At 40.7% G+C, this 25,418-nt stretch overlaps 1 protein-coding gene across 7 annotated transcripts in view; it reads left to right on the plus strand.

Moving 5' to 3' along the window:
- LOC113037632 (steroid hormone receptor ERR2-like) overlaps positions 1-25,418 on the plus strand; it is an 82,207-nt gene that overhangs the window by 47,902 nt on the left and 8,887 nt on the right. For all 7 annotated transcript variants that reach the window (XM_026194909.1, XM_026194907.1, XM_026194908.1 and 4 more), the window contains 4 exons: positions 2,424-2,839; positions 7,464-7,580; positions 16,914-17,024; positions 17,337-17,498. In XM_026194909.1, coding sequence (XP_026050694.1) covers positions 2,437-2,839; positions 7,464-7,580; positions 16,914-17,024; positions 17,337-17,498 — 793 coding nt within the window. In that variant the 5' untranslated portion in view covers positions 2,424-2,436. The remainder of the gene's footprint in view (positions 1-2,423; positions 2,840-7,463; positions 7,581-16,913; positions 17,025-17,336; positions 17,499-25,418) is intronic.

Here is a 25,418-nt window from a genome sequence, read left to right on the forward strand (position 1 = left end):
TTATATTGGGGCTGGTGGGGGGGGGGGGGGGGGGGGGGGGGGGGGGGGGGGGGCGACCAAATTATGAAACTATGAAGCTATTTCTGTCTGCACGAATTGGTGGTTCGTGCCATTATTTCATTTCGACAGATTTGAAAGGGCCCATTAGAAATTTCCATTAAACCTAACAAAAAACATCTCCCCAGCGTTGCCGTGTGCTAAGTGTGGAATGAACTACTTTTTACGTATGCCACAATGTGCTATTCCATAGGGAATCCCCCCCTATCTGGCTGCAATGATGTATTAACTATTACCAGGCTGGTCTCTCTCCACTTCAGCTTGGAGAAAATATATCGTCCAATTGACTCTAGGTGAATGCTGATTGCTAACAAGATTTAACATGAGTCATCTGAGTCTTTTATAAGCCACAATATCCTTAGAATGAAGGCTAACACAATGCTGTATCTCTCAATCTCGCACTATGTTAACAGTCTCGACTGATTAAAAATGCATAAGGAATGTCTGGGGCCCGTAAGAGGAGGGTTTATTTTTTCATGCCTCATCTGGAACAGGAAGGAAGCCGAGGATCAATAGATCTGATCTGGGCCCAGGGGTAGAGGCTATCTCCTCCTCTTTTTCTCTTCTTCTCACTACTCGTTTGCAGTTAAAAAAGAAAAAAAAAAAGAGGTTTCTTGGCTTTAAATAAACACTTGTGCAAAGGAGGCAAAAGAAGGAAAATGCATTCGGAAACACAACACCATATTTTAAAAAAAAAAAAATGGAGACAGCTCCTGGCAGTAAAAAAAGCCAAAAAGTTCAGACTGTAAAGCAGCATTAGCTTGCTATTAGTTTCAGACATTCCCATCACGCCTTTCCGCCACTCTCACCCCATATTTATGACTCATAAGAATTTAAGGGCTGAAGTTCTGTAAGATCAACACCAACTGTGACAGACAGAGCCAGCAGTTCTAAGACCAACCCGGGCCTCATTTCATGCTTCGTTTGAGAGAATATTATTGAATTACAGCAAGGAGCGCAACATACACTGGCTTTGCAGCCTCAAAGAGAAATGACTACCCACCAGTAGCAGTAATCGTTAAGTAAACAAGCATACTTATGGAGTTATAACATCACCGTTAAGCAAAGTGTATAATTTCTTATAAAGCTTAACAAGGCAAATAAAGAATACTCTCTTTAGCTTCTACCCTGCATTATGAGGATTTTTTTTTTCTTTAATCCTACCTTTGTAATCTTTATGATGAAATTCTTGGAATAAGGCACTTCCTCTGCCAGCTGTAACCCAGCACCTCCACTGGCAAAATAACTGGGACTATTGATTGGGTCATCTATTACCCACAATCCTCCATATGCTGAGTGTAACACCTCTCTTTGTCCATTAACAGCCTTCTGAAGTTTCATTCATTCATTTACTTCTGGCAGCCGACCAATTGTGGGCATTGTTTGCAAGATGTATGGGGCATCTGTTGACATGGTCGTTAGTTACCATTTTGCCTGAGAGGAATGAGCTACTGCACTATATCACTTGGCATTCCGGCGCATTAATGGTTGTGTGTGTAAGGCAATCTATCAAACTCAGGTGAACGGGCTGATGAATTTCTCGCAGAATGAGTGGCGGATGATGGTAGCAGGCAAGACTCGGTACAGTCACGGCGAAGCTTTTGTGCTCTGTTGTGCTCTGTTGTTTGGTCCTCTTTTTTTTGAGAGCCATTGCGTTCTTTTTATTTAAAGAAAAAGTTTTAAAAATGTGTGAAGAAAATGCGGTAAAACGGTTAATATTTTTAAAAAGTTTGTTAATTATTAATACTGAGATATGTTACTTTTATGTTATTAGTTTGTGTAATAAAATATTATTTTTATGCCAAAGCTCAGTGTCCCCTGATGTGGTTTCTATGCCAATATGACAGTTTTTGTGTTTTGTTTTGTTTTTTTCCAAATCCAAATCACAATTTTTTTCCTAAATCCAACCAAACAACTCGTGGAAACAAAAGTTGAAAACAACACAAACCATGGTGTCCTTCTGCCTACTTATATATGTGCTTTAAAACAAGTGGTTTGAACTCCACCATATCACCCAATGCTCTCCTTTTCTTTTCTCTTTTTCCTCACACACAGTCAGTCAAAGCAGATGGCTGCCCTTCTAACCTTGTTTCTCCTCGAGGTTTCTCCCACTTAAAAGGGAGTTTTTCCTTCCCACTGTCGCAAATTGCCTTCTCATAGGGGGGTTGTCTGATTGTTGGGTTTTTAGCTCTTATACTGTGGGGTCTTTACTGGACAGGATAAAGCATTTTGCGGTGACATTATAAAAATTCAGTTGAACTGAATTAAACATTCATTTCTTTTCAAAAATTTGGAAAACCATTGCATTCCCTGTAAATTCAGTTTCAAAACTGACTGACATTCCGACTCTGTTTGTGTTTCTCCAGGTTATTAACCAGAATGCCCTCCGAGGACCGGCACCTATCCTCGAGCTGTGGTTCTTATGTCAAAACTGAGCCTTCCAGTCCTTCCTCCTCGCTCATAGACACTGGCAGTCACCACAGCCCCAGTGGCAACTCTGACGCCAGCGGCGGCTACGTTAACGTTGGCAGTGGACGGTCACACACCCTGGACTCCCCCCCAATGTTCAACCCAGGCATGCTGGGAGGCGGCAGCGCCTGCTTACGCCGCTACGAGGAGTGCTCCGGCGGCATGGCCGATGACTCGCCAATCAAGTGCGAGTACATGCTCAATGGAATTCCCAAGAGGCTGTGCCTGGTGTGTGGCGACACTGCCTCGGGGTACCACTACGGAGTGGCCTCCTGTGAGGCCTGCAAAGCCTTTTTCAAAAGAACGATACAAGGTATTTTCCCCCTTTCCCACTTTTCCTTTCACATTTCACTGACTCACCTGAGCTGTCAGTAAAACTGTCTTTTAGGTAATGGGTTCTTTGTATTTTTGTTACAATTGGAGACAAGTAAAAGCACAACCGCAGCAATAGAAAATATGAGTAAAAATGTCTGCTTTTTGGATTAACTATAACTTGTGAATACTTAGAAAAATGCTCTGTGGTGCTCCCATTTACTGCTTAGACCATGCACTGCATTTTTGCATTTTTTGTTTGTAGCTGTTTAAGTACTGGTTTATTTTAACTACATTAGACACAATAATATTCATTCACAACACCACAGCTAACCAGATAAATCAGAGGATGTGGAGAACTGATCGATAGAAGAGAAATGAAGAACCCACACACATTAAAAATTTTACAGTTTTCATTTTATTTTTTATTGGTTTTTTTCTGTGGATTATCAGATCAATCGATATTGACGGCCTCTGTTTTTTGGATTTTCAAAATAAGTAGCAAAAAAGAAAACCACTTGTCGATAGGTGTTACCAACTCACAGACATCAAAACAGCGACAGGTGAACAGCGCCAGATAAAAATGTTACATTGTTATCTTTTTTTCCCTTAAAGTGGCCATAAAAAAACAATGATTTGTATTTCTTAATATTTTATTCTAAAAAGTAAATTATTGCTAAGGTTGTTACATGAAAGCATTGAAGTAAAGAGATGAATAATTTTAGTGAAACTGAATTTTAATCAAACATAAATTTATACTTAAAACAATAAATTCCTGACTTTCCACCAGTACTTTTAAGCAAGGTGTATTTTCACTCTTGTCACAATAGAGAAGTGCTACTTTTTTAATGATTTTAAATACTTTACGTTCACTTGAATACGTGGTCGTGCGTGTCACAGGTTCCTCAGTGCTTTCATGGGGCTAATACGATGTGGTGTCTACCGCAGGCATTAGGCCCAGACCGCAAATCTGCTCTAGTTTGTGATTTTTGATGTCTTTGCATGCGAATCATACATCTGGCACCGAATCTGCCATGTGTGGGATCCGTTCCAGAGTAATCTTTTGGACAGAGATAATGCGCCACTTTTTTTTTTTTTGATTTGATTTGCAGCATTTGTGTCTGGATACATGGAGTCAGAGTGAGGGCACATTAAGTCAGGCAAATTTGAAAAGTATTCTGCCTAAATCCCTCTCAATTACTGAAGCACGAAGAAACAGAAGAAGCATCTTTCGGCACTGTTTTTTCCTTTTATTTTATTGGCTTTTGTTAAAATCCAAAACAGCGCATTACTGTCAGAATAAAGATGGAAAACGTGGGACTGATGTGAGAGCTGGTTACCTCACTTGGTCTTAAGAGTGAAACTCTTTGGCACTCTCTCTAATTACATCACATGTTTACAAAATTCTGACTTTTTCTAATAACTCTTAATGTGATGATGACAAATATACCAAGCCTCACCCTGATATATATAATTTTTCTTTTTCTTTGGCAGCGAGGTTTTTTTTCTAAAATTTTCTAAAATATCCTATTTCTCATTATTAATTATCAGACATTTCTAAAAGAAAAACACACACAAAAAATAGAGACAGCAAAGACATATTTTCCAAAACTTATTATTTATTTACATTTTTTTGGCTGCCCATTTTTAGGAAGGCCTTTCCTGGCTTAATTAGCCTATATGAAAATGGCTGGATTGTTTTATCTTAGGAGAATTTTCACTTTTCATGTACAAGAGGCTAAAGCATCTTTGGATCGGGAGCATCAGAAAATGTAGGAAACCCCTACTTTCTTTCAAGTCATCAGCACAATATCTGTTGTTCAGTCCGCATGCTACACTTTGTTGGGTTTTACTGAATGTTTTTGGCCTTCTGTCCAAATCCTGCATGCCTGTTTATGATCAATCATTGGTAGTTAAAAGGCTGCTCGTGCCCCAGTAATGCTGATGTGTGACTTTGCATTGTCTTGCCGAGACCTCTCTCTCTCCTTCTCATCTTCTTCCTCGTCACTGTAGTCTTCTTCTTCTTCTTCTTTTCACTCTCCTTCTTGGAGGACAGGCCTGTAATGAGCTTAATCTGTCCGTCATTCGTCCTGAGCCACGGGAGTTTCAGTCAATAACAATCAGTGTTGGGTGACTGTAATTAAGAACCAGGCATTTCATTGGGAGAAAGTCAAGAAAGGAGGGTGGGAGGTGTGGATCCGTTCCTTTTGCCCCCAGGCCCCTCAAGCCCTCACCCAAGGGGAAGGAGATGGGGTCCAATTAGAAGCAGAGGCACGTGTTGTGGTGGCAATAACAGAGGAAGGGAACAGCGAGACAGAGACGCTGAAGAGTCCTCTAAATAAAGGCGGTGGGACGAGGGATGGGGTAGGTGGTCATTCACAGAGAGGAGAAGCTGCTTTAATGGAATGGTAATCAGGAAGGGGGTCCCGGCCTCGGTAAAGGAGGAGGACAGGAAGAGGTCCAACTTGAGTGGAGATGCACGTGGATAATAGCATAGCATAATAATATATCAAAATTTAGAGGGAAAATAAGAGAGGTTAAGGAAGGTTATTAGAGTGGTTGAAATGTCCTTTGAGAAATAAAGGTGGACACAAGACCTGATTAACTAAGAGGGTTGCCGACAGTGAGCTTTTAGAGGTAGGCAATTTAAGTCTATTGTGGACCCTCGTCTCACCCACCCACACCCAACAAAAAACACACACATGCAGGTCATATTTGACCTATCCTGTTATTTTTGGATTACTGTTTGATTTTGAAGGAAGAAAATTTGATATCCAAGCAAGTTCATCAACCTCAGAAGGTCATGAAATATTGCATGTATGTAGTACAGAGAATAAGTTCAACATTTCAGGCATGCAGCAAACTGTAATGTTGTCTGCTTGTTAAGGCAAAGCTCAGAATCACTGCCTTCAGTTAGTGAAAAATAACATATTGCTCGGTGCTCTACAACAATAGAACAAACAGCAGACGTCAAGGAGGCAGCTGAAGAAAGATGAAAAAAATGAAAACTATTGTGTTTCATTTTGTAAAACCGGAATTTTATACTCACAGATTTATTAATGCCTTTCAACATATCACATCATTTTCATCATTTTGTGCTTGTGCAAAATGTGGTTATGTGATTTAACGTGAATTAGATTTTCTTTATGTATACAACATGCATCATATATAACATGTGTGTATATATATATATATATATTTCTTTTAGTTATTCATTTATTCTTAATTGTCTCTAGTGTGAATTGTGGGACATTACTGTGCATTAAAAAGTATTAAGTGTACTCATTAGATTATGTAATTTTTACCATAAGAATTTACCCTCTAGTATTCGCACTGAGAATAAAACTAAAGTACTATATATTAATACTGCAAATATTATAACGCTCTTGCTGCATGCAGTTAGTTTGCAGTGTAGTATGCAGTAAGGTACATGGCGTGCATCTCTACATACGAGCGCTGCAGTGTACTTTATTTCCCCTCTGCTAATGCCTCTCAGTTTAACAGACTTTACCTACCCCGAATCCAGCAGCAGCCTCTGCCAACATGCTGGCGTGGTGCCCTCGGCCCCTAACTGTGCGTGTGACCCTGCTGGCACTTTCGATGCCAGGGATCCTGACAAATGTTGGCACCTTCTCCTTGACCAACAGGGGGTTGTGTGTGTGTGTGTGTGTGTGTGTGTGTGTGTGTGTGTGTGTGTGTGTGTGTGTGTGTGTGTGTGTGCTCCTCTGGCAGACCTGCAACAGACAACACCTGGTTTGCTGTTTTTAGGTACCATTAATACATCTCTGGACTTACGGGACATTGTTCAAACAGTCAATCATGGGGTTACGGATACTTGGGAAAGAGGATTTGTCACTGGATTCTTGGTGTCGTGTCAACTTTTGAAGTGTGTGCGTAATGATTTGGGGAAAAAATAAATAAAAAAAACTCTTAACCGGAATCAGGTGAGAAAGACGGGCAGCGGTTAAATTCCAGCAGATTCAATATGTCTGCATTTTCTGGCTGTTTTTGGATCTGAGTGATTAAATTGCATAGGAAATATTTCCATAGTGAGCCAACAACCGTCAAGACGACTTGAATAATACATCGAGCTTTGCTACATGATATCGCAGTCTTAGATTGTCCAGTCTAGCAGCAGCTCCTGGTCTTTGCTGGAGAACATTATGCAGAGTGCTCAGCTGTGCGTCCGTCTCTTAGCCCCGTGCTGTTGAGGGAGGGCAGTTTTCCCATCATCCTTTAGGTGAAGAAGGATGGGCTGGAAAGGGTCGTGGTGAGCGTTGCAGAGAGGACGCTCTGCATTAATGAAGCTAATTTATCTGTGAATCAAAATTTGAGTGTGACTGCGGGGCGGGTAGGTGCTTTTTACATGCCCCATCAAAATGCCACTAAACCCTCCTCTCCTTCAGGAGTGTCACACGGGGTCACCTTGGGACAGGTGTGTGTGCGTTCACAGGCACACATGTGCACACACGTGTTGTGTATTTTGCAGTGTTCTCACTCCGCGCCTGGTGTGATTTGATCTTCCTGCCAGCGCAATAATTCCAAAACAAATTATTCCTAATTGCTGATGTATATCTTTTAAGCACACAGAATAATGGAGTCCTTTTTTTCCAATCCTTTTCCAGGGAATATCGAGTACAGCTGTCCGGCTACCAATGAGTGTGAGATCACCAAAAGGAGACGAAAGTCTTGCCAGGCCTGCCGCTTTATGAAATGTCTTAAAGTTGGCATGCTAAAAGAGGGTGAGTACTGGTTTTTCACACAAGCTCACACAACATATATATATGTGAGTGTGTGTTTGCTTTATCCCTTTATTTTTACTCTGCCCCTTGTCAAAGCTGCATTATTTGGGGTCTCTGTTCAGTGCTGCTCCTCAGCACTACGAAAAAATCTAAGTACTGTTGTATCCATGGTTGTATATCACATAGGAAGCAGCGTGAAGCAGTTGAGTTCACAGTTCGCAGAGTGACGAGGGCTGCGGTGGATGAATGCTTTAAAGACTTTTGTCTGGAGTCTGTGTCCCTTATAAAACCACACACATGTAATTTTTAGACTTAATTTCAGTCACACTGTGGCTAAGCTTGGGTAACAAAACTAGCTCTTTATGTGCAGGAAAAGGTTATAGTTGAGGTGTTAGAACGCCTTTCTGGCAGTGAGTGCTTGGGTTCAAGTAACACTTTTGGCTACGGACACCCCGGTGCTTGTCTCTGTGATGCCGTATATGCCATGCTATATACTCCCTGGTGTAAATAGCCACATTAACTTTTCCACCCACTGGTGCAAATAGCATTGTTGGCTATTGACACCTTGGTGCTAATAGCATCTGTCTAGATTAATTAACTGTCACATCAAAATCCTAAAGATCATATGCTTCTTAGGCAGCTTTCTCTGTTTATTAGTATATAAACTTTAGACTCTCCTCTATGGCACCAAATTGTCTTGTGATTCTATATTTTAAAATATATGAGATGGTGTAAAGATTTTATGATCAAGCTGAAATCAGGAGGTTTGCCTATATGTTAGAGTAAGCTGTCTGTTTTTCAATGGTTGTGGATCTGTGATGGTCACTCCGGTCTAGAGGATGGTCAGTGATATTAAAGCCAGCTGTGGCCTCAGGGAGACACCGGTGACATCACCCACAAGCCTTACTTACTTCTCCTCACACTGCCGAGCCTCTGAGTGTTTAACTCAGCCGGGTGGAAAAAGCTGCTGAGCTGGATATTCTTACCAAGACCGACTGAGATGTGTAACAGTACTCTTAAAAAGCACAGGCTGTTCCCCCAAGACTTCCCTCTCCCCTGGGCTCTGGGTGTCTCTCTCTCCATCTCCCACTCTGTCTGTCTGTCTGTCTGTCTCCCTTCCCCTCTCTTGCCTGCCGTATTGATCCACTAAATGCTTTCCGAATATCCCACCTCACTTCCTGCACGTGTTGTTTTTCCTCCAGTGTGAGTCCTCTGGGAGTACAGAGGGAAAATCTAGCCGATAGATTTTCTTTTTTTCTTTTTTCTTTCCACGGGAAGAGCATTTTTTTTATCTTTTCAGTTTGCAGAGCGAGAAGAACTATCCTACACCAATGCAAAGTCTATGAAAAGTCTAAATCATGCTATTTATACGCAGAGGGCTTGTGCTGAGCTTGGACTTCAGTGAACATTTCTGGACAGATGTCCATGAGAAAAAACAAAATCTCAAATTGCTGAAATACAGCCTATTTTAATTACATTTCTTTGTCTTATACTGAAACAAAGAATAATTTTTGAGCAACTGTGGTACGAACGCTGTATAGGACAATAAATGCACACTGACAGTAACAGTAAATTAATTGAATAATGTGCTGAAATAATCAGAATCAGAATACTTTATTGATCCCTGGGGGAAATTATTTTTTGTTACAGTGCTCCATTTTAAACCAACATTAAAACAAGACAGACAATACACTAACTAAGAATAGTACAATATATACATATATATATATACATACATACATACATACATAAGTCACTTATAAATAAATAGTTGGAAAAGGCAGAAGTGTAGGCTTTCCATAGGTGTTGATGGCATAAAAGATATAAGAAAATAAAGATTTAGAGAAAAAGAAGCAAAGGAATTTTTAAAATATTTCATTCACACATTAGGATTTCTTTATTTCTACCAACATTAAGATTAAGTGTAATTGATTAGAGGAATGACTGCATCGTACATTTTATTAGGACGTAATATGTGCTCTGATAGCATTAATGTGTGTGTATGTGTTTCATAGTCCACACTGAATCCTAAATTAAAGAAACATACGATTTATAAATTTATTTATAAGCTCCACATAGAGAAAAACAACTGTTTCCTAAAAATAAAACTATGGCCATATAGTTTTGTACACATCTGGTAATAGCAGCCTGCACAAGTTGACTGAAATTTGTCCCAGTAACACAAGACTGCGTGTCTCTCTTTTAGTTCACTTTCACTGACCCAGCTTCACTGTGACGTAGCTGCGTTTGTTCCTCTCAGACAGAGGGGCCGTCCGTTCTGTTTGGCATAACGCTACTATTTATACATGCAGCCATTTTTTATGTCTTAATCCTGGCCAAAATATCTCACACTGAGCCTTTGACTCTTGGCCAGAAGAAAAAAAAAATAGCAACACATTTGCTTCAGAAATAAAGCTGAAACTATTAGTGCATGCTTAAAGGAAAAACTGTGGGGTATTGTCAGCGGAGAGCCAGGCTAAGCCGGCCAGTGTGTGTGCGAGGCGCAGCGTCACAGCCACCGCAATATGTGGCACAGTAGGCGATTTTCTAAAAGTGATGGTGTTCAATTAAGAGTAAAAAGGACACTTAATCATGGCATACTGCAGTGGCGTGGACTCTTACAGATTTAAGGGGGACTTTGATCAGTGAACCAGTAGGGGGGAGGGGACAGCGGCTAGCCTCACTTTATGCTATGAGATCACCCTGCAACAAGTGACCAAGGGCTGGTCACCGACAAGGAACAATTACATTGTGTAATTTCTTAAAATGTTAACTTAAATGGTGTTTAACACTCTATTATCCTGCAAGGTTAGTTATATCATCAACAGATTCAAACACGGAGGACTAATAACAGAAGGCACAAATGCAGACTCTGAACTGCAAGCAGCAGAGTGACATTGTGGGTAAAATCTAGGAAACACTAGCAAGGATTATTTCATAGATTCAATTCAGTTCTATTCTATTTTATTTACATAGCACCAAATCACAACAACTGTCACCTCAAGACGCTTTACCGTAAAATAAAGATCCTACAATAATACAGATAAAATCCCAACAATCAGACGTCTCCCTATGAGCAAGCAGTCGGTGACAGGGAGGAAAAACTCCCTTTCAATGGTTAGAAACCTGCGGACTCCGCTGCAACTGGTTTGAGTTAAGGGGAGGGAGACAGGACAAAAGATACACTGTGGAAGAAAGCCAGAGATTAATAATAACTAATGCAGCGTGGAATGAATCCAGAGGACTTAAAGACAACAGCACATTCCACAAACAGGAGATGGATACACTGAAAAGAATAAGGAAGCGTAGTGTTAAAGTATTCGCTTAATAAAGAAGGTTTCTATTATCCTCACAATTATCCAGACTCAGATTTGAAACGCAAATCTTTTAAACCAACAAAGACGAATGTTTGAGCGTCTACTGAAGGGATATTTTGAAGACACCCACAATTGTAGTGATGCCTCCACAGTCCAGACCTAAATACAATAATTACAGAGAAACCAGAAACCAGTTAACTTGTGTTTTATATCCATATCCAAGCCAGACCTAATCAGTTTGGCCCAAATATGTTTTGTGAGATCGCAGTAAACCTTGATCTTTGACATAAAAAAAATAGCTGACTGACTCTATGATGTGGATGAACTGAAAGCTTTTCCAGCTTAAAAACAGATTTTTTAGGTGTAAACTCATGATTGTGGTGTCCAAACAGAAAAATGGTTTTATGTTGAAGGTTTACACATTTGAGCAAATTTCATTTTTCGTAGCAATCCTTGTCAATATTAAGCAGGCTTGTGTTTTTTTTACTTCTTTCCTTTGAAATGAAACCATTTTAACTTTTTAATTAATAAAATGTTTCCAGATACGTTTCTATTTTAACTATTATAATCTTCAGCTATTAACAGGTAAACATTGATAAATACATAAACTGGATATTGTAAGTTTCATAAGTTATTCATTTGTTCCCATTGCAAATTTCCCTCACGTTGGCAGTGGCTTCCTAAAAAACGCCTCCCTCGGGGTGCTGTGAGAGTTATATATTGTGATGAGTTACTCTAGAAGTTTCCAATATTTCTCTTCCTCGTGCCAGTCGTGCCATCCTGACTTTTAAAGGGTAGCTGCCAGGGATTTTGAGCCCCATTAGTGGGTGGGGAAAACCCTTCTGCTGTGCGCCACCTGCCACTAATCAGCTGACTTTACTTCTTCGAACTTGGTTTGGTGGCTTCAGGTGTGATAGGGGTCTAAATAAATCAGGTATTCTAGCTGTGGCCAGTGCCAACATAATGCAAAGGGAATTTATGGATTATGCTTAAGGGTATGTTGAGCTAAGCTGTCTGTTTAAGATGTAACAGATTATTATTTTTCCAAGAAAATCGAATAAATAATATAGATGACAGGCCTCTCTCCTGGTTCGGCTTTACTGCTTTGTCAAAGCAGAGCACCTGGATGAGCCGGGTGGACGGCAGCGAAGGGCAGCTGTTCGAGGAAGCCTCATTCACTGACCCCTCAAATGTACAGCTGAGACTGATGAAAGGTCACAGGTCAGTGGAAAAACTTTCACGTAATTACAACTCACGGAAGGTATGGTGTCAGTCACAACTGCCAGGAGTCAGTGCCCCCAGCTAATAGCGGCGCTAATATCCCATAGCATTACTGTACGGTGTTAAATGATGCAAGAATCTACCGCGTGTGCATTTTTCAATTTCCGCTTTGAGTCACATCCTGCTGAAGAAGAGAGATGGATTCTTTTTTTCTTTTTGTGCCAGTAAGCATGGGTATCTATGTTGGTCCTTGAACAGGTGTCCGATCATCATGTTAACAAATTATCGTGTTCAAAAACCAAGTCCCACTGGAACAGAAGCATATCGCCTTATACCCACTGAGTGTCTGTCCTGGAAGAAGCAGGTCTGAGCATAAAAGGCGATTACAGTTTGCTCTTTTAGTCACTACTGGTGGGTTCTAGTTCAGTGATGTTAGCTCGGTGTTTCTGTGGTTTATTCTTTGCATGCTGGGATTTTCTGACATCGCTGTAATGTGGTGGATGAACACAAGCTGCCAGACTATTTTGGCAACCTACACCGCTGTCTCGCCCTCTCCTAACCACAGATAGGGATCAGCAGTCTTTCCTGAGCGAACGTGGCTACCAGGGTAATGTTACAGCCTTATTTTCCTCCGGCCACATACACAAAAGATTAGTAAAGCCATATCCAATATCACAGACTGTCAGGTCCCTTCCAAATCAATAGGCTTAAATCAGAAACCAATCTATATGCTAAGATTACATCACCATAATAAAGATATACCCAAAGTCTATACTCTGTGGGCGTCTTCAGAACCAGAATTTTTAGCATGTGTTGGTCTGCACCATTCGAAGTACTTGAACTATAAGTGAGAAGGACCCCTCCCTTCTTGCCACTTGTTTTTTCTTGTACCGTAAACTTGTCTATCTAACAGCACATGTGTGGGGGCTTGTTTGCTTTTTAGGGTGTCAGAGTAGCTGGCAGAATGCAGCTGAAAGTCAGCGCCCACCCAGAGGCTCTGCACTGGCCTGTCCTCACTGTCTGGCAGGTGATAGATCAGACACGGAGGCTAACACGTGTTCCTCCGAAGAAAAGGATTTAGCGAAGCGCTGACCTCATAACAACCCTTCTATACATGTACTCGCTTCCCGACACACATGTTAAAATGTATATCACCCCTGACAAGGGGCTCAGAATCGCTCCTTGAGGTCCCATGCTTGTCACTGACACCGTTCTAGCTTTTTAAAAACATTTTATTTTGTCCACTACACCAGCTTCAACTTCATGAATGATCTCGGCCCTTCTCGAGCTCTGCAGATGTTTTTTATTAGAGCTGCATCTGTGGTTAGGGCGGCACTGCGAGACAAAATAATAGCCCTTTGTGGACACGCTGGCTCAGATTTATGTAAGTGTAAAACATGATAAAGAGTGATACAAGTGCCATGGCAGTTACGGTTAAGCAGCGCCAGCATTGCCAGGCCACCGGGAGGGGGTTGCAGCAGATGGTGCGCCATGTTAATACCCAACCCAATCCAGTTCCCTTCAACTTTTTGTGTCGTCTTTTCTTCGCCTTTCCCTTCTTATTTTCAGCCCACCCAGACTTAAGAAAAAAACCCGATGACAGCCTTTACTGTAGCTCTTTCTGACTTTCCAGATCAGATGTTGAGAGGCAGCCCTGGAAGGGCAGAGCGGCTGCGCTTTGCAAAGGGTGAGCAGGCTGCGTCGGAGGGGGCTGCACGCCACATCCCTCTGATTTTTCCCAGCTAAAATAGGGAGCTCCTAATCTCCCTTTGGCAGCGTTAGCCAGCCAGTCAATTCTGACACATTCTCTCGAAAGAAGCGCCTCTGACAGGTGAAAGGCTGAAAATAGTTGAGAGTGAGAAGCTTAAACACGCATGTACACACGAGCACATGTTCACATAGTAACACACAGTCTCGATATGAGACACATGCACCTTTCAGTGATGACAGCTGCTCTGTAGAGCATCTTTTTGTACCAGAAGAATGAATCTCATTTATATCATGAATGGTTTTTTTGGACACTTTTTTTTGTTTTTGCTCAACCTTCTGTCTTCCTTTGTGTATTTTTGTTTTTCTGGCTTCAGTTTTACATTGAAGACACTGCTGATGTGGGTGTTTTTCAGCATATAGACCGATGTTTCTGACCACATTGCGAAGAATGTGGATTTAGACAATTTGGGGGGGGGCTTTAGGCCGAAAATTTAATCACATACTTAACTCAGATTTCATTTTGATGTTTGTGTTTTAAGGTGGACTTTAAAAATGTTATTATGTATTCTTAAGGGCCGTTTTTTTGTCATTTTTTTCATTGTGGGCATAAAATGAATATTTTGGCAGCTGCTATGGTGAAATAGATATCTGTCGATTTAATGTGCAAATAATAAACGCATAGCAAAATAATCCGCAGGACACACCCGGCGCACCCGCGGCCAGCGCATGAAGCGAAACACTGTCACTTTAATAAGAAATTTGCCTTAACGTTTTAACAAGTCAATAAATGTTGTGTATGTGAAAGCAAAACAGATCAGGTGGCTGTAAAGATTGCTCCAATGTAAATATGCCTCATCGTCTTGCCACACACATGTGCACGCACACAAACACACTCACATAGCAAGAATAGACTTTCAGCCAAGTATCTCAGCCCGTCTTTCTCGCAGTCAGCACAAAGTTATGAGCGTGCTGTAGTATGTGAATTCATATTATCCAGCACACACATTTCTTTTACCCCATAACCTCACCCATGCATCCATACTTTGCCTGTCACGCTTTATGAAAGGCCAGCAACCATAAAAAAGGATCTGGATGCCTTTAAGATGATCTGTGGACCCGCCTGGCCCCCGCCGCCCCCAACCCATGTCAGAGGCTCTCGTCTGGACCCGCATTGTCTTGAAGCGCGGAGGCCGATGTGGTTTTGGGCCTGAGGTTAGGAATGCGGTGCTGACGATGACACACACTGCCCCCCTCGCACCCTCTCCGGCCCTCTTCCAGGGGCCTCATTCAGCTGTCTTGTTGTGGTCATATTCTCAGTACTGTTCCATATCACATGGGGAGGAGATAATCCCGCACTGGTGAGATCAGGTGGTCATTGGGACAGGCAGGGCCGACAGAGAGAGGATGTACAAATTGAGAAAGAAGAAACCATCAGAAAACAGATATATTCATCCAAGCACAGCAGATTGTTCTGTTTGATTTTCCAACCCTCCCACTCTTCAGCCTTATCTAACCCTTGTTTTTTTCCCTTGTCGTTGTCCCTGCCCTCCTGCCTCGGGTCTCTGCTGTTTGGAGCGCCGCTAAGCTGTAAACTGAAACTGGTTAGCGCTGAGCTCTTAATTCTTGTCAGCGTCTATTAATTATGGGCCAGTTGGATGTTCGAGTTCAAACAGCCCCCGCGGATCTTGGAATTCTAACTCTGGCTGTTTGGTCACTTGTCGCTTGTTGTAGCTACATGACCTAGCAGCCCACGGCAGGGAAACTGGTGTGTGTGTGTGTGTGTGTGTCAGTGTGTGTGTGTCTTGATAATGTTAGGGGCAAAAGCAGCAACAATTCACTGTCAGTTAGCCTTACAAGAACATGCTGCATGAATTCGGTTTTGGTACCTTCTTAATATATTTATGCATTAAACAAGCTTATTATTGTGAAAGGCTTAACTAACTGCATAACCCTTTATTAGGCCTCTGTGTACCATTAAATAGAGAGAGAGAGGCTCCTGAACTGATTTAATATCTGGAGTACATGCACACTGTTTCCTGAAGCCCAATTTATCATTTTAAATTTAACTTAACCAAGAGTAATGCTAAAAACAACCACTAAAGCTCCATCTATCGCAAACCCAGCTCCTGCCTGCCTAACTGACTAATTAAAACCGCATCCACATGTGTTCAAAGAACAAGAAGTCTATTTGCAAGCCTTATTGATTACTTTAAGGCGTACAAATGGAAAGCTGTGTTAGGAGAGGGGCTCTCGATTTAGCTTCAATCTGCCAGGCATAAAATGATCTCACTGTGTTTGCTGGGAAGAATGAGCTCCCTCTGGGCACGGTGGGTAATTAGGTTAGTGGATAGTCGGTGTCAGGAAATTGAAAGACCATCCTAATCGGATTCTTTTGTTTCCAGGGGAATCAAAGGAATTTATATGAGTCACTGGGAAATCTCACACGACTTAATTCCACTTGACCATGTAAAATCTGTTTGCTCTCCCTCAGTGCTCAAACAACTTTTAATGCAAACGTATCAATTCAGGAGACAAGGTGCATCCAGCCCGCATCCTCTGTGATGGCTTTGAAGATAATCCTGCATGTAAATGCTTAAACTTCCACTCAGAAGTCCTGCTTGATGGTTGAAAGGTTAAAAATAAAGGAATGTAACTGTTTATGTAGATAAATGACAGAAAAATGCTGTTATCCTAATTTTTGTACTGTATATTATATGAAGAATGGTTATATAGTATTTGTCATATACAGGGTAGAAAATTAAAAACCCTGAAATGCTCGTGAGAGTCTGATGACACAGCAAAATAGGTCAAGTTTCCCCCCCAATAAATAGGCTACAGTTTTATAATAAGCTGTAGCAAATACGATGCCATAAAATAGGTCGTTATAACTGAATGTAACTTTCAAAAATTAAGCATATAAAAAGAAAGTGAGAAAGTCAGCAGCAACGCCTACTTCCAAACATAACAAGTGAAAAGTTCCCTTTTATTTTATTTTGCTACGTAATCATTACGTTTTGTGGATTCGTCAGAGTGGCTTTGGTTTATCTTATGCATACGTGATATTTTTAATTATTTTTCTTTGCAGGTGTGCGTCTGGATCGAGTGAGAGGGGGGCGTCAGAAGTACAAGCGGCGGTTGGATGCCGAAAACGGCGCCTACCTCGGCCTCACCCTCCCCCCTCCAGCCAAAAAACCACGTGAGTTGCTTTTTTGTTGCTTTTTTCTTTTTTTCATTTAAAATCTCACTCAGTAACAATGTGTGTATTACCTGAGCATTACAAAAAGCATTAACTTTATTAGTTAATATGATGGGACATAAAGCTGTGAAATGAATCCCCTTGAGGAATATGATGAGATGAAGATGAAGATGAGATTGATGTGGCACAATATGATCATATTTTAGGCAAACACTGTTGCCTAAAACTGTCGCACACCACAGTACATTTATATTCCTTCACGCCCTCCGTCCTTCTCTCTCTCTCGCTCTCTCTGTCTCTTCCCCCTCTTAGTGACAAAGATCGTCTCTCATTTGCTGGTGGTGGAGCCAGAGAAGATCTATGCCATGCCTGACCCCACCATGCCGGACGGAGACATCAAGGCTCTGACAACGCTTTGTGACTTGGCTGACCGCGAGCTGGTGGTCATCATTGGCTGGGCCAAACATATCCCAGGTAGAAACATGTGACTGCTCTTGACTGAACCTGTCATCAGGGCTCTGGCTTTCCAAACACTTGTCTTAATGTGAAATTTCAGACATAGGTGCTTTTTATACAGGCCATCTATTAAGTTGCTAAAAAAAAAAAAAAAAAGGTTCACGTGTGGTCTTGTGCAGTTAGTAAAGCGGAGGAGAAACTGCTCCCATTTGCTCTTTGATTTGCTCAAATGTTACAGTGTGAGATTACTGGAGTACTTCACCGACTGCTGTACATAACCCGCCACCCCCTCCCGTTCATACGCATGCACACACACAGGATAATTAACATCTGCTACTCATCTGCACCTAAGGGAGAAGCTAGTCCCATATTCTAAAATCTAATCAATAAAGAGCAGCTGAAACCTTTGATTTGACTGGGGTGGGGTGGAGTGGGGTGGGAGAGTCTGTGGGGGGGACCCGCCCCTATGTCAATGTATTCCATTTCAATCCCAGACTTAAAGAAAGCAATCCTCTTACTTACTTAAGGAGACTACACAGGGCCTGTGGTGAAATTGATTTATTTAGGGAAATACTGATGGATTTCCCTTCTCCTTGTTGATGAATTCTTAAATAAGACTTGCTATGCAAATGTTCTTAGATCTTCCGTTCTTCTCATCTTTATCGGCTGAAGGAGACACTTTGGACCTCCGCGTGTTCATAAGGAGCACTGGCTGGTTTCAAAGTATATGCAAGCCATTGATCTGGTTAAATAAAGCATGTAAAAGACACACGTGTTGTCAATTCAATTATTATTCAATTAAAGCTAGTAATATTCTTCACTGATGCATTTCTTAAAGGGGTTCCTAATTGATTAAAATAAATGGCAGCAGTCAGGACACAAATTTTATCTTCAGTTGTCTTTTGTTGTGCATTTATTTCAAGGTGATAACAAAAAAAAGCAAATCCTTACGTCAGAGTAAGGAACGAAAAAAGGTCTCATGCTTGCTTAAACACAATTAATTAGTCGTAAAAACAAAAATGAATTTATTCAGAGTAAATAAAAAATGATTTTTTGCCAAAACAATGGAGTTTTTTTCTCTCTGTCTCCTTTTGGGCTGGCACAGTGCTGTCCTATTTGTCCCATTTACTGACTCATCGTCCACACTTAAAGCAAGACTATGAATCGTTTGCTGAGCAGTGGCCCAGAGTAGTTATAGGACGATGGCAAATACGGTTATGGGAAAAATAAAGTACATCCTCTTTTAATTTTGTGGCTTTACATATCAGGACATAATAAAAATTATCTGTTTAAAATTAAGTAAATAAAGCCTCAAAGGAAATGCACATGACATGTAACCTGTGTCATTATTTATTTGACAAAAACTAAAAGATGTAGAAGTGTGTAAACAAAGTACATCCTTACTGCTTCTGTAGGAAATAGAAAGATAAGTGGCAGCAAGCTGCTACTAATCAAGTTAATTAATTGATCATCAGCGAGGGTGAGCACCTCTGTGAAAACTGAGGTTTTGGCAGTTTGCTGGTCTGCGGTATTCAGATGTGTGTTAATGTAATGCCAAGCAGCAAAGATATCAGGAATGTATGGGCTCAAATTGTGGTCATAAATATTTTGTACTTGTAAATCAAATGCGTAGTTGTGAACTGAGTTTTGTAACCTTGTAAACCAAAATATCTGAAACTTTTATATGGAAAGCGCCACTCCAACAGCCAAACCCATCTGTTCTCTGATTGGATTGTTAAATTTGTGATTGAGATGACATTGACCAATCAGCTGAAAGGAAGAAAAAACGGGTCAAAATTCGTACTTGTATGTTGAAACTCACACACAGCCAGGAAACTTGAACGCAGAGCTTTACACATAGTTTTTTGTTTTGTATCTGTAAGCAGACCTTAACAAAAAAAAACTGTAACTTGTGTAAATATTTTTACAAACACAAATCTTTTTTACACACACACAAACAAATTCTCATCTACGAATGCACAAACATAAAATTTTCAGATATTTTGGTTTACAAGGTTACAAAACTCAGTAGTACAAAATATTTATGACCACAATTTGAGCCCAATGTTCTTGCACATCAGTCTGGTAAGAGTTAAAGTTTGTTTTTGTTTTTTAATTGAACTCCAGTGAGAAAGCTTATTCACGGGTGGAAAAAGGATCAAGGTGTTGTAATGGCCCAGTCAAAGTCCAGACCTCAATCTCATTGAAATACAGGGGACCTTAAGAGAGCTTGACATAAACAAACCTCAATGGGCTAAATCAGTGGCGTAAAGAAGGTTACAATGATTTGATGTCATACAGAAAACAGTTACTTCAAGTTATTGTCACTAAAGCCGGTTCTACTAACAACTGAATCATGGGGCGTATTTATTTAGCATTTTGGCTTTGTTTAATAAATAATGACACTTATATGTCATTTTGTTGTTTGCCTTCAAAGTAAAAGTTGACGCTTTTGAAATGCATTGGCTGATGCAGGAAAATTTACTCTAATGGTAAATTTTTTTTATTTCCGGTTTGCGTTGTACTTTTTTAAGTTTAACTAAAGCTCAGAGAGATGTCTGCAAGTATTTGCAGTACTTCCATGCAAACTACTGACAACCCTGGCAACTAACTAGGGACCTTACCTGACAACCTTATGACCTTTGTTTGCCAGATGGTCGTTGACAGGCTCGTGTGATTGAGGCCTTAGCAGTAAGAAAAGTTCAGGAATGGAGAATGACATTAGGAGACAACTCCTCCACATTATGTGTCAATTTGCTGTAGACCAGTGATTCTCAAATGTATGCTGTGTTCCACTAGTGGGGCACCTAGCCACTTCATCCACAGTCAGCCAAGTGGGCAACCATCTGAAAACAGCATCGATTGCATAGTGGAGTAACATGAAGGAAGTTACCTGTTGGGGAAAGCTTACATCATCTGTTTGGACTGTGGGCCAAAATGAGCTGAGCCCAAACCAGCCCTTTGAACTTTACATGAATGTTTAGGAAAAGAGAAGCCTTATTAAACGATTAGCCAATGGAGGGTTGCTGGGGTTTGAGACATGCTGTCTCACCACTCTCGAGTTTACATCGAGAAACAAGCGTTAACAGGAACAAAAGGACCTTCCCTGACCCAAATGCACAGTTTTTGGGTTTTGTTTTGTTTTTGTTTTTTTACTCCTGACCTCTTTTCCATCCAACATCTTGTGAACAAGGGAAAAAATCTAATTCAGGTGTATTTTTCATAAAAGAGCCAAATAGGGTAACTACAGTCAAATTCCTCAATTTAATGGAGCCCCATGGGGCCTGTAATGAATTTTACTGTAATGTTTTTCCACTGCCTTATTCTCATTACATTTTTTTTATATATATACATATATATATAAATATAAATAAAAAAGTATTGATCTTGTATGGTGTGAGGATCTAAATCCAGATCTGTCAGAGTTATTAAAGGCAGCACGTGACACTCTGGAGACATTTTACCCGCGGCCACTGGGTCAAAGTGTCACCAAGTAACGATTAAGACAAAAGGGGTCCCTACAGTTTAACAGTCCACTCCCTCCATTACACTCATAGCCCACTGCGCAAATGGCCTTAACGATGAGGTAATAGGAGTCATTAGCGCAGATCGCTCCATTAATGTGAAAGTCCTTCAGCATCCACATGTGGAGAGCTGGGAAGAAACATGTAATACTCCTTAGGTATTGTGGTACACGTGTTCATTGTGAAGGCTTAAATATTTGTGTTTTACAGCTGGAAAGAAGTAATTTGATGAATTTTTAATCCTCACAGTTTAGTTTGGTTTAGGTTTTTTTGTGTGCAAAGGAGCCAATTAAAAATATTGAAGTTTTTAAAAAATAAAACAAAAACACACATTTTGGCTTCAAGAACATGATAGGAGACATGTTATTGTGGCCCTTGATTTGTAACCACACACACACACAGACCACCTCACAAAGCGTAGACTACATTCAAGTCAAAAGCGTACAGCGCCCTCTATTCACTTTATCTAATGCTCGTTCTTTTTCCTTTCTTTTTCTCTGTTTCTGTCCCGCGCACCCTCTGCCATAATATCTTTCACACACACTCTCTGGCTTCCTTGTTCTCCTGTTCCCCTGGCTCTCCCTCTCCTACTCCTCCTGCTCATATAGGGCCCTCAAGTCTCATTATTACCTCTGTCTTTTTATTAGGCCCATTAGGGCTCTTAGGAGGCCTGTAATGATACTAAATGAATAGAGAGTGAACTGCTGTCTGTTTTAGACCTCGCTCTCAATGACAGCTTCAAGCTTCACTGCCAACCACTCAGTCTCCTCACTGTACTGAGCAGGGCCTCAGTTATCTTACACGCACCTGTATTTTTTTGTTGCATTACCAGAACCCTGCCAAACAGTTCTTTTTTTGGGGACCTGGGGACCTTTAAAGAAATAGACATATTGCTGACTAACATGCTACATTGGCTAAATATGGGTTTTTACAGTGTTACAGTATTGTAATGTGTTTGGTGAAACGGCAACACCCCTCTCCACACACACACACACACACACACACACACACACACACACACACACACACACACACACACACACACACACACACACACACACACACACACACACACACAACAACAACAACAGCCTCCCCCTGCAGGTCAATGCATTACTACAAAAGCTGCCCCACAGTTTGCAGAGCACAACATGGTTTTAAAACAGTGAACAGTGTGATAGATGTAAAAGCAACAAAAATACTTCTGATTTTGATTTTAAAGTTAGCAAAAAACAGTCCCTATTTATTTTAATGCTCAAATAAATAGGGACATTTTGTTATATAACTTACTGTCTCTTTCTTTATGGCTAAAAAATTTCATTTTGATTACATTTTGTCAGCGTAGTAAATCTTTTTGTAACTATTAGCATTAAAATGTATTTGATCACTAAAAAAAACAGCAGTTTACATAGTTGGATCAAAATTTTGCAGTGTTACAAACCTTACTATTCCCTGTAGCCATGCACTTGGCAATGGGAAGAAAAAGACTCCCTTTTAACAGGAAGAAACCTCAGACAGAACTAGGGGGACGGGGAGGGGCAGCCATCTGCCTCAGTCAGCTGTGGGGAGTGGCGAGAGAAGAGATGAGCGCAGAGCAATAACACACTATAAACACTGAGCAGGTTAGTTGGGCTCGTAACTACAGATCATAAATGTGTAGCTTGTGCAGAGAGGTGCAAAGAGAGAGTACAAAGCACAAGCTGGAGGAGAGAGAATTCAAATTTAATGGCATGCAGTAGTGGCAGATAAATGCTTTTTTCAGGGTCACTGAGATAGTTTAATTATCAAAAAGAAAATTGTCAAGCTTAGTTATAAAAGTAGAGAATGTGTCTCTTTCCAGTCCCTGTTGGTATACTTGCTGTGGCATTTTTGTAACAAGGAGTTCAGCCTGGAATTGAAAAATGTTTGGACTAGTTCTTCTAGTATCTGAGACAGGGTGTTCCTAATTTTGGCAATAATGCACAGAGTGAAGAGGTAAAAGACATACTTTGGTGAAAAATGGCCTCGTTAGCAAAACTTAGCTTAAAAGAGTTAGCAGTAACTTCTGAGTTTTAGGCATTTATGGGTATTTGAGTAGCCCTCTATTTACATGTATTCAGTCTTTTTTTTACAGTTTTTTTACAGCGACCCTCTATACTATAGATTAGATTAGATTCTATAGATTAGTGTCATAATTTTCCTTTTTGATAAAGCATTTGTTAGAGGTGGATCAGGTGACCCTATATCCTCCCATAGTTATGCTGTAGGCTGCTGTTTCTTCTTCACTCACATTTTTTCACTTACTATGTGTTTATACACCACTCTGCATCTAATTATTACTTATGCTTTGGAAAACAGCCAGAGATTAATAATATCTTTTGTCGTGTCTCCCTCCCCTCGCCCCCAAACAGTCATGACAGACGGCTGCCTCTCCCTGACCCTGGTTCTGTCGGAGGTTTCTTCTTGTTAAAAGGTTGTTTTTTTTCTTTCCCACTGTCGCCAAGAGCTTGCTCATAGCACTTTGTCTGATTGTTGGGTTTTTGATGAATTATTGTAGGGTCTTCCTACATAAAGCGCCTTGAGATGATGGTTTTTTTCCACTATATAAATAAAATTGAGTTGAAGTAAAGTGAACTGTAACCTCCAAAAATTAGGCTTCATTGAGCCCTATAAGTAGTAATTTGCACTCTTGCACTGACATTTTTTTATTCAAAGTGTCTTTTAGGCATTTTCCAATAGTCTAGATTTCTTTAAATTATTTTAAAGAAATCACTTTAAGTTTAAAATAATTTTACCTAAACCTAGTTTCGGGTGCTTCTTTGTTCACAAGGGTCACCACAGCTGATAGCTCCCCATGTTTTTTTTTCTGACGCAACCCTAAAGGGGATTTCTGTCTCAACTGGAATGGAACCAGCAACCTTTTGTTTGTGAAGCAAATGTCTAAGTCACTACACTATGAAGACGCATAGCGATAAAGCCTATAGGATGTAAAATTAAGGATTTTGATTTATTCAGCTAACAAGTAAAACATAAATACTCTAAAACCCTGTAGTTTAGCAGAACAGCGTCGCTGTTCATGTTCTTCATCTCCATGCAGAGAGACTGCAAACACAGAGATGCTGACGTTGCCTGGTTTGCTCAGTATTGTGTCATGTTTGGTCAAACGGCATCAAATCACTAGGGTGAAATATTGATATTTCATCAGGGGGATTCACCCTCCACAGTGACACTTAACTCAGCCACCTCCAGGCGACGCACATCCAGCTCCAGGCTAACCCAAGGGAAACCAGGAAGTCACTAAATTGCTTCAGTAAATTGAGTGTTTAAAAAAAAAAGAGAAAAGAAAAAGGTGGCCAGGAGTGCTGGGGGAAAATAAGGGAAATATATGCATGTCTTCACCAATGAGTCACAAAATGAAAAGCACAGTGCAATGTTCTGCTGGGAAAACCTTTAGTCCTGGCCTCCATGCAGATGTTACTTTGACATGTCACAAGTTCCAAAATTGCACAGGAGCAACTGGAGGAATTTTACAAAGAACTCGAAACTTTATTTACAAAGTCCAGTTGAGCATCTGTCCCACATGCAAAAACAGCCCAGGTTCACGAAGGCCACACCCAGCAGCTCTCAAGACTCAAAGCATTTGTTACCAATGTCCTGATGCCTGACACTACAGGTTACCCATGATAAGCAAGCTTTTGGCATCACAAAGGGAGGGCATTCTGCACAATTGGTGGTTTTATGTTGAGGCAGTATATTAAAGGTATGCTACATTAAATGGAGCTAATAAGCATGATTTTTAGCCTTAAGTGTTCTTGCTTTATAGTTATTTAAACGGGTTGTTTCTGTATGTAACTATGCTACTTTTTTCTAACTGTCAGACTTATTTTGTCCTGCCTAGGGATGGGTATCGTTTAGGTTTTATCCGATACTGGTGCCAAATCGGTACTTTTGAAACGGTGCCGGTGCTCAAACGGTGCTTAAAGAATGGAGAACACAAAATTGGTCCAAAAACCTCTCATGTTCAGCTGTTGTAAAAAATATAACAATGTTAGCCTTTTCTGCAGCTATGGGGCATATATGGTATCACTCTTGGCTGGAAGCAGTGCTTAAACAATGGAAAAAACACAAACTTTGTCCTAAACCTCTCATGTTTAACTGTTTTCCACTTTTTCTTTGGTCATTTTAGCCTTTTTAGCCAGGGTGAAGGGAGTATCTGCCATCAAACAAGAAGACAGCCGCATGTAGCTATGATGATGTTTGCTAGTTCACCTTACATGCATTAATGTAATAACGTGGTTAGCCTACTCAACGTAAATTAGCTACTCACGCAGAGAAGAACGGCTGCTGCCACCATCATCTGTCATCATTTCTGCTACACTGGCAGGGCTAGGGGCCAGGACTCTCCTCTTCGTGTTTTTGGGGGATGTTGCATAAC

The sequence above is a fragment of the Astatotilapia calliptera genome, chromosome 15 (genome assembly GCF_900246225.1).
Source record: "Astatotilapia calliptera chromosome 15, fAstCal1.2, whole genome shotgun sequence".
Classification (NCBI taxonomy): Eukaryota; Metazoa; Chordata; class Actinopteri; order Cichliformes; family Cichlidae; genus Astatotilapia; species Astatotilapia calliptera.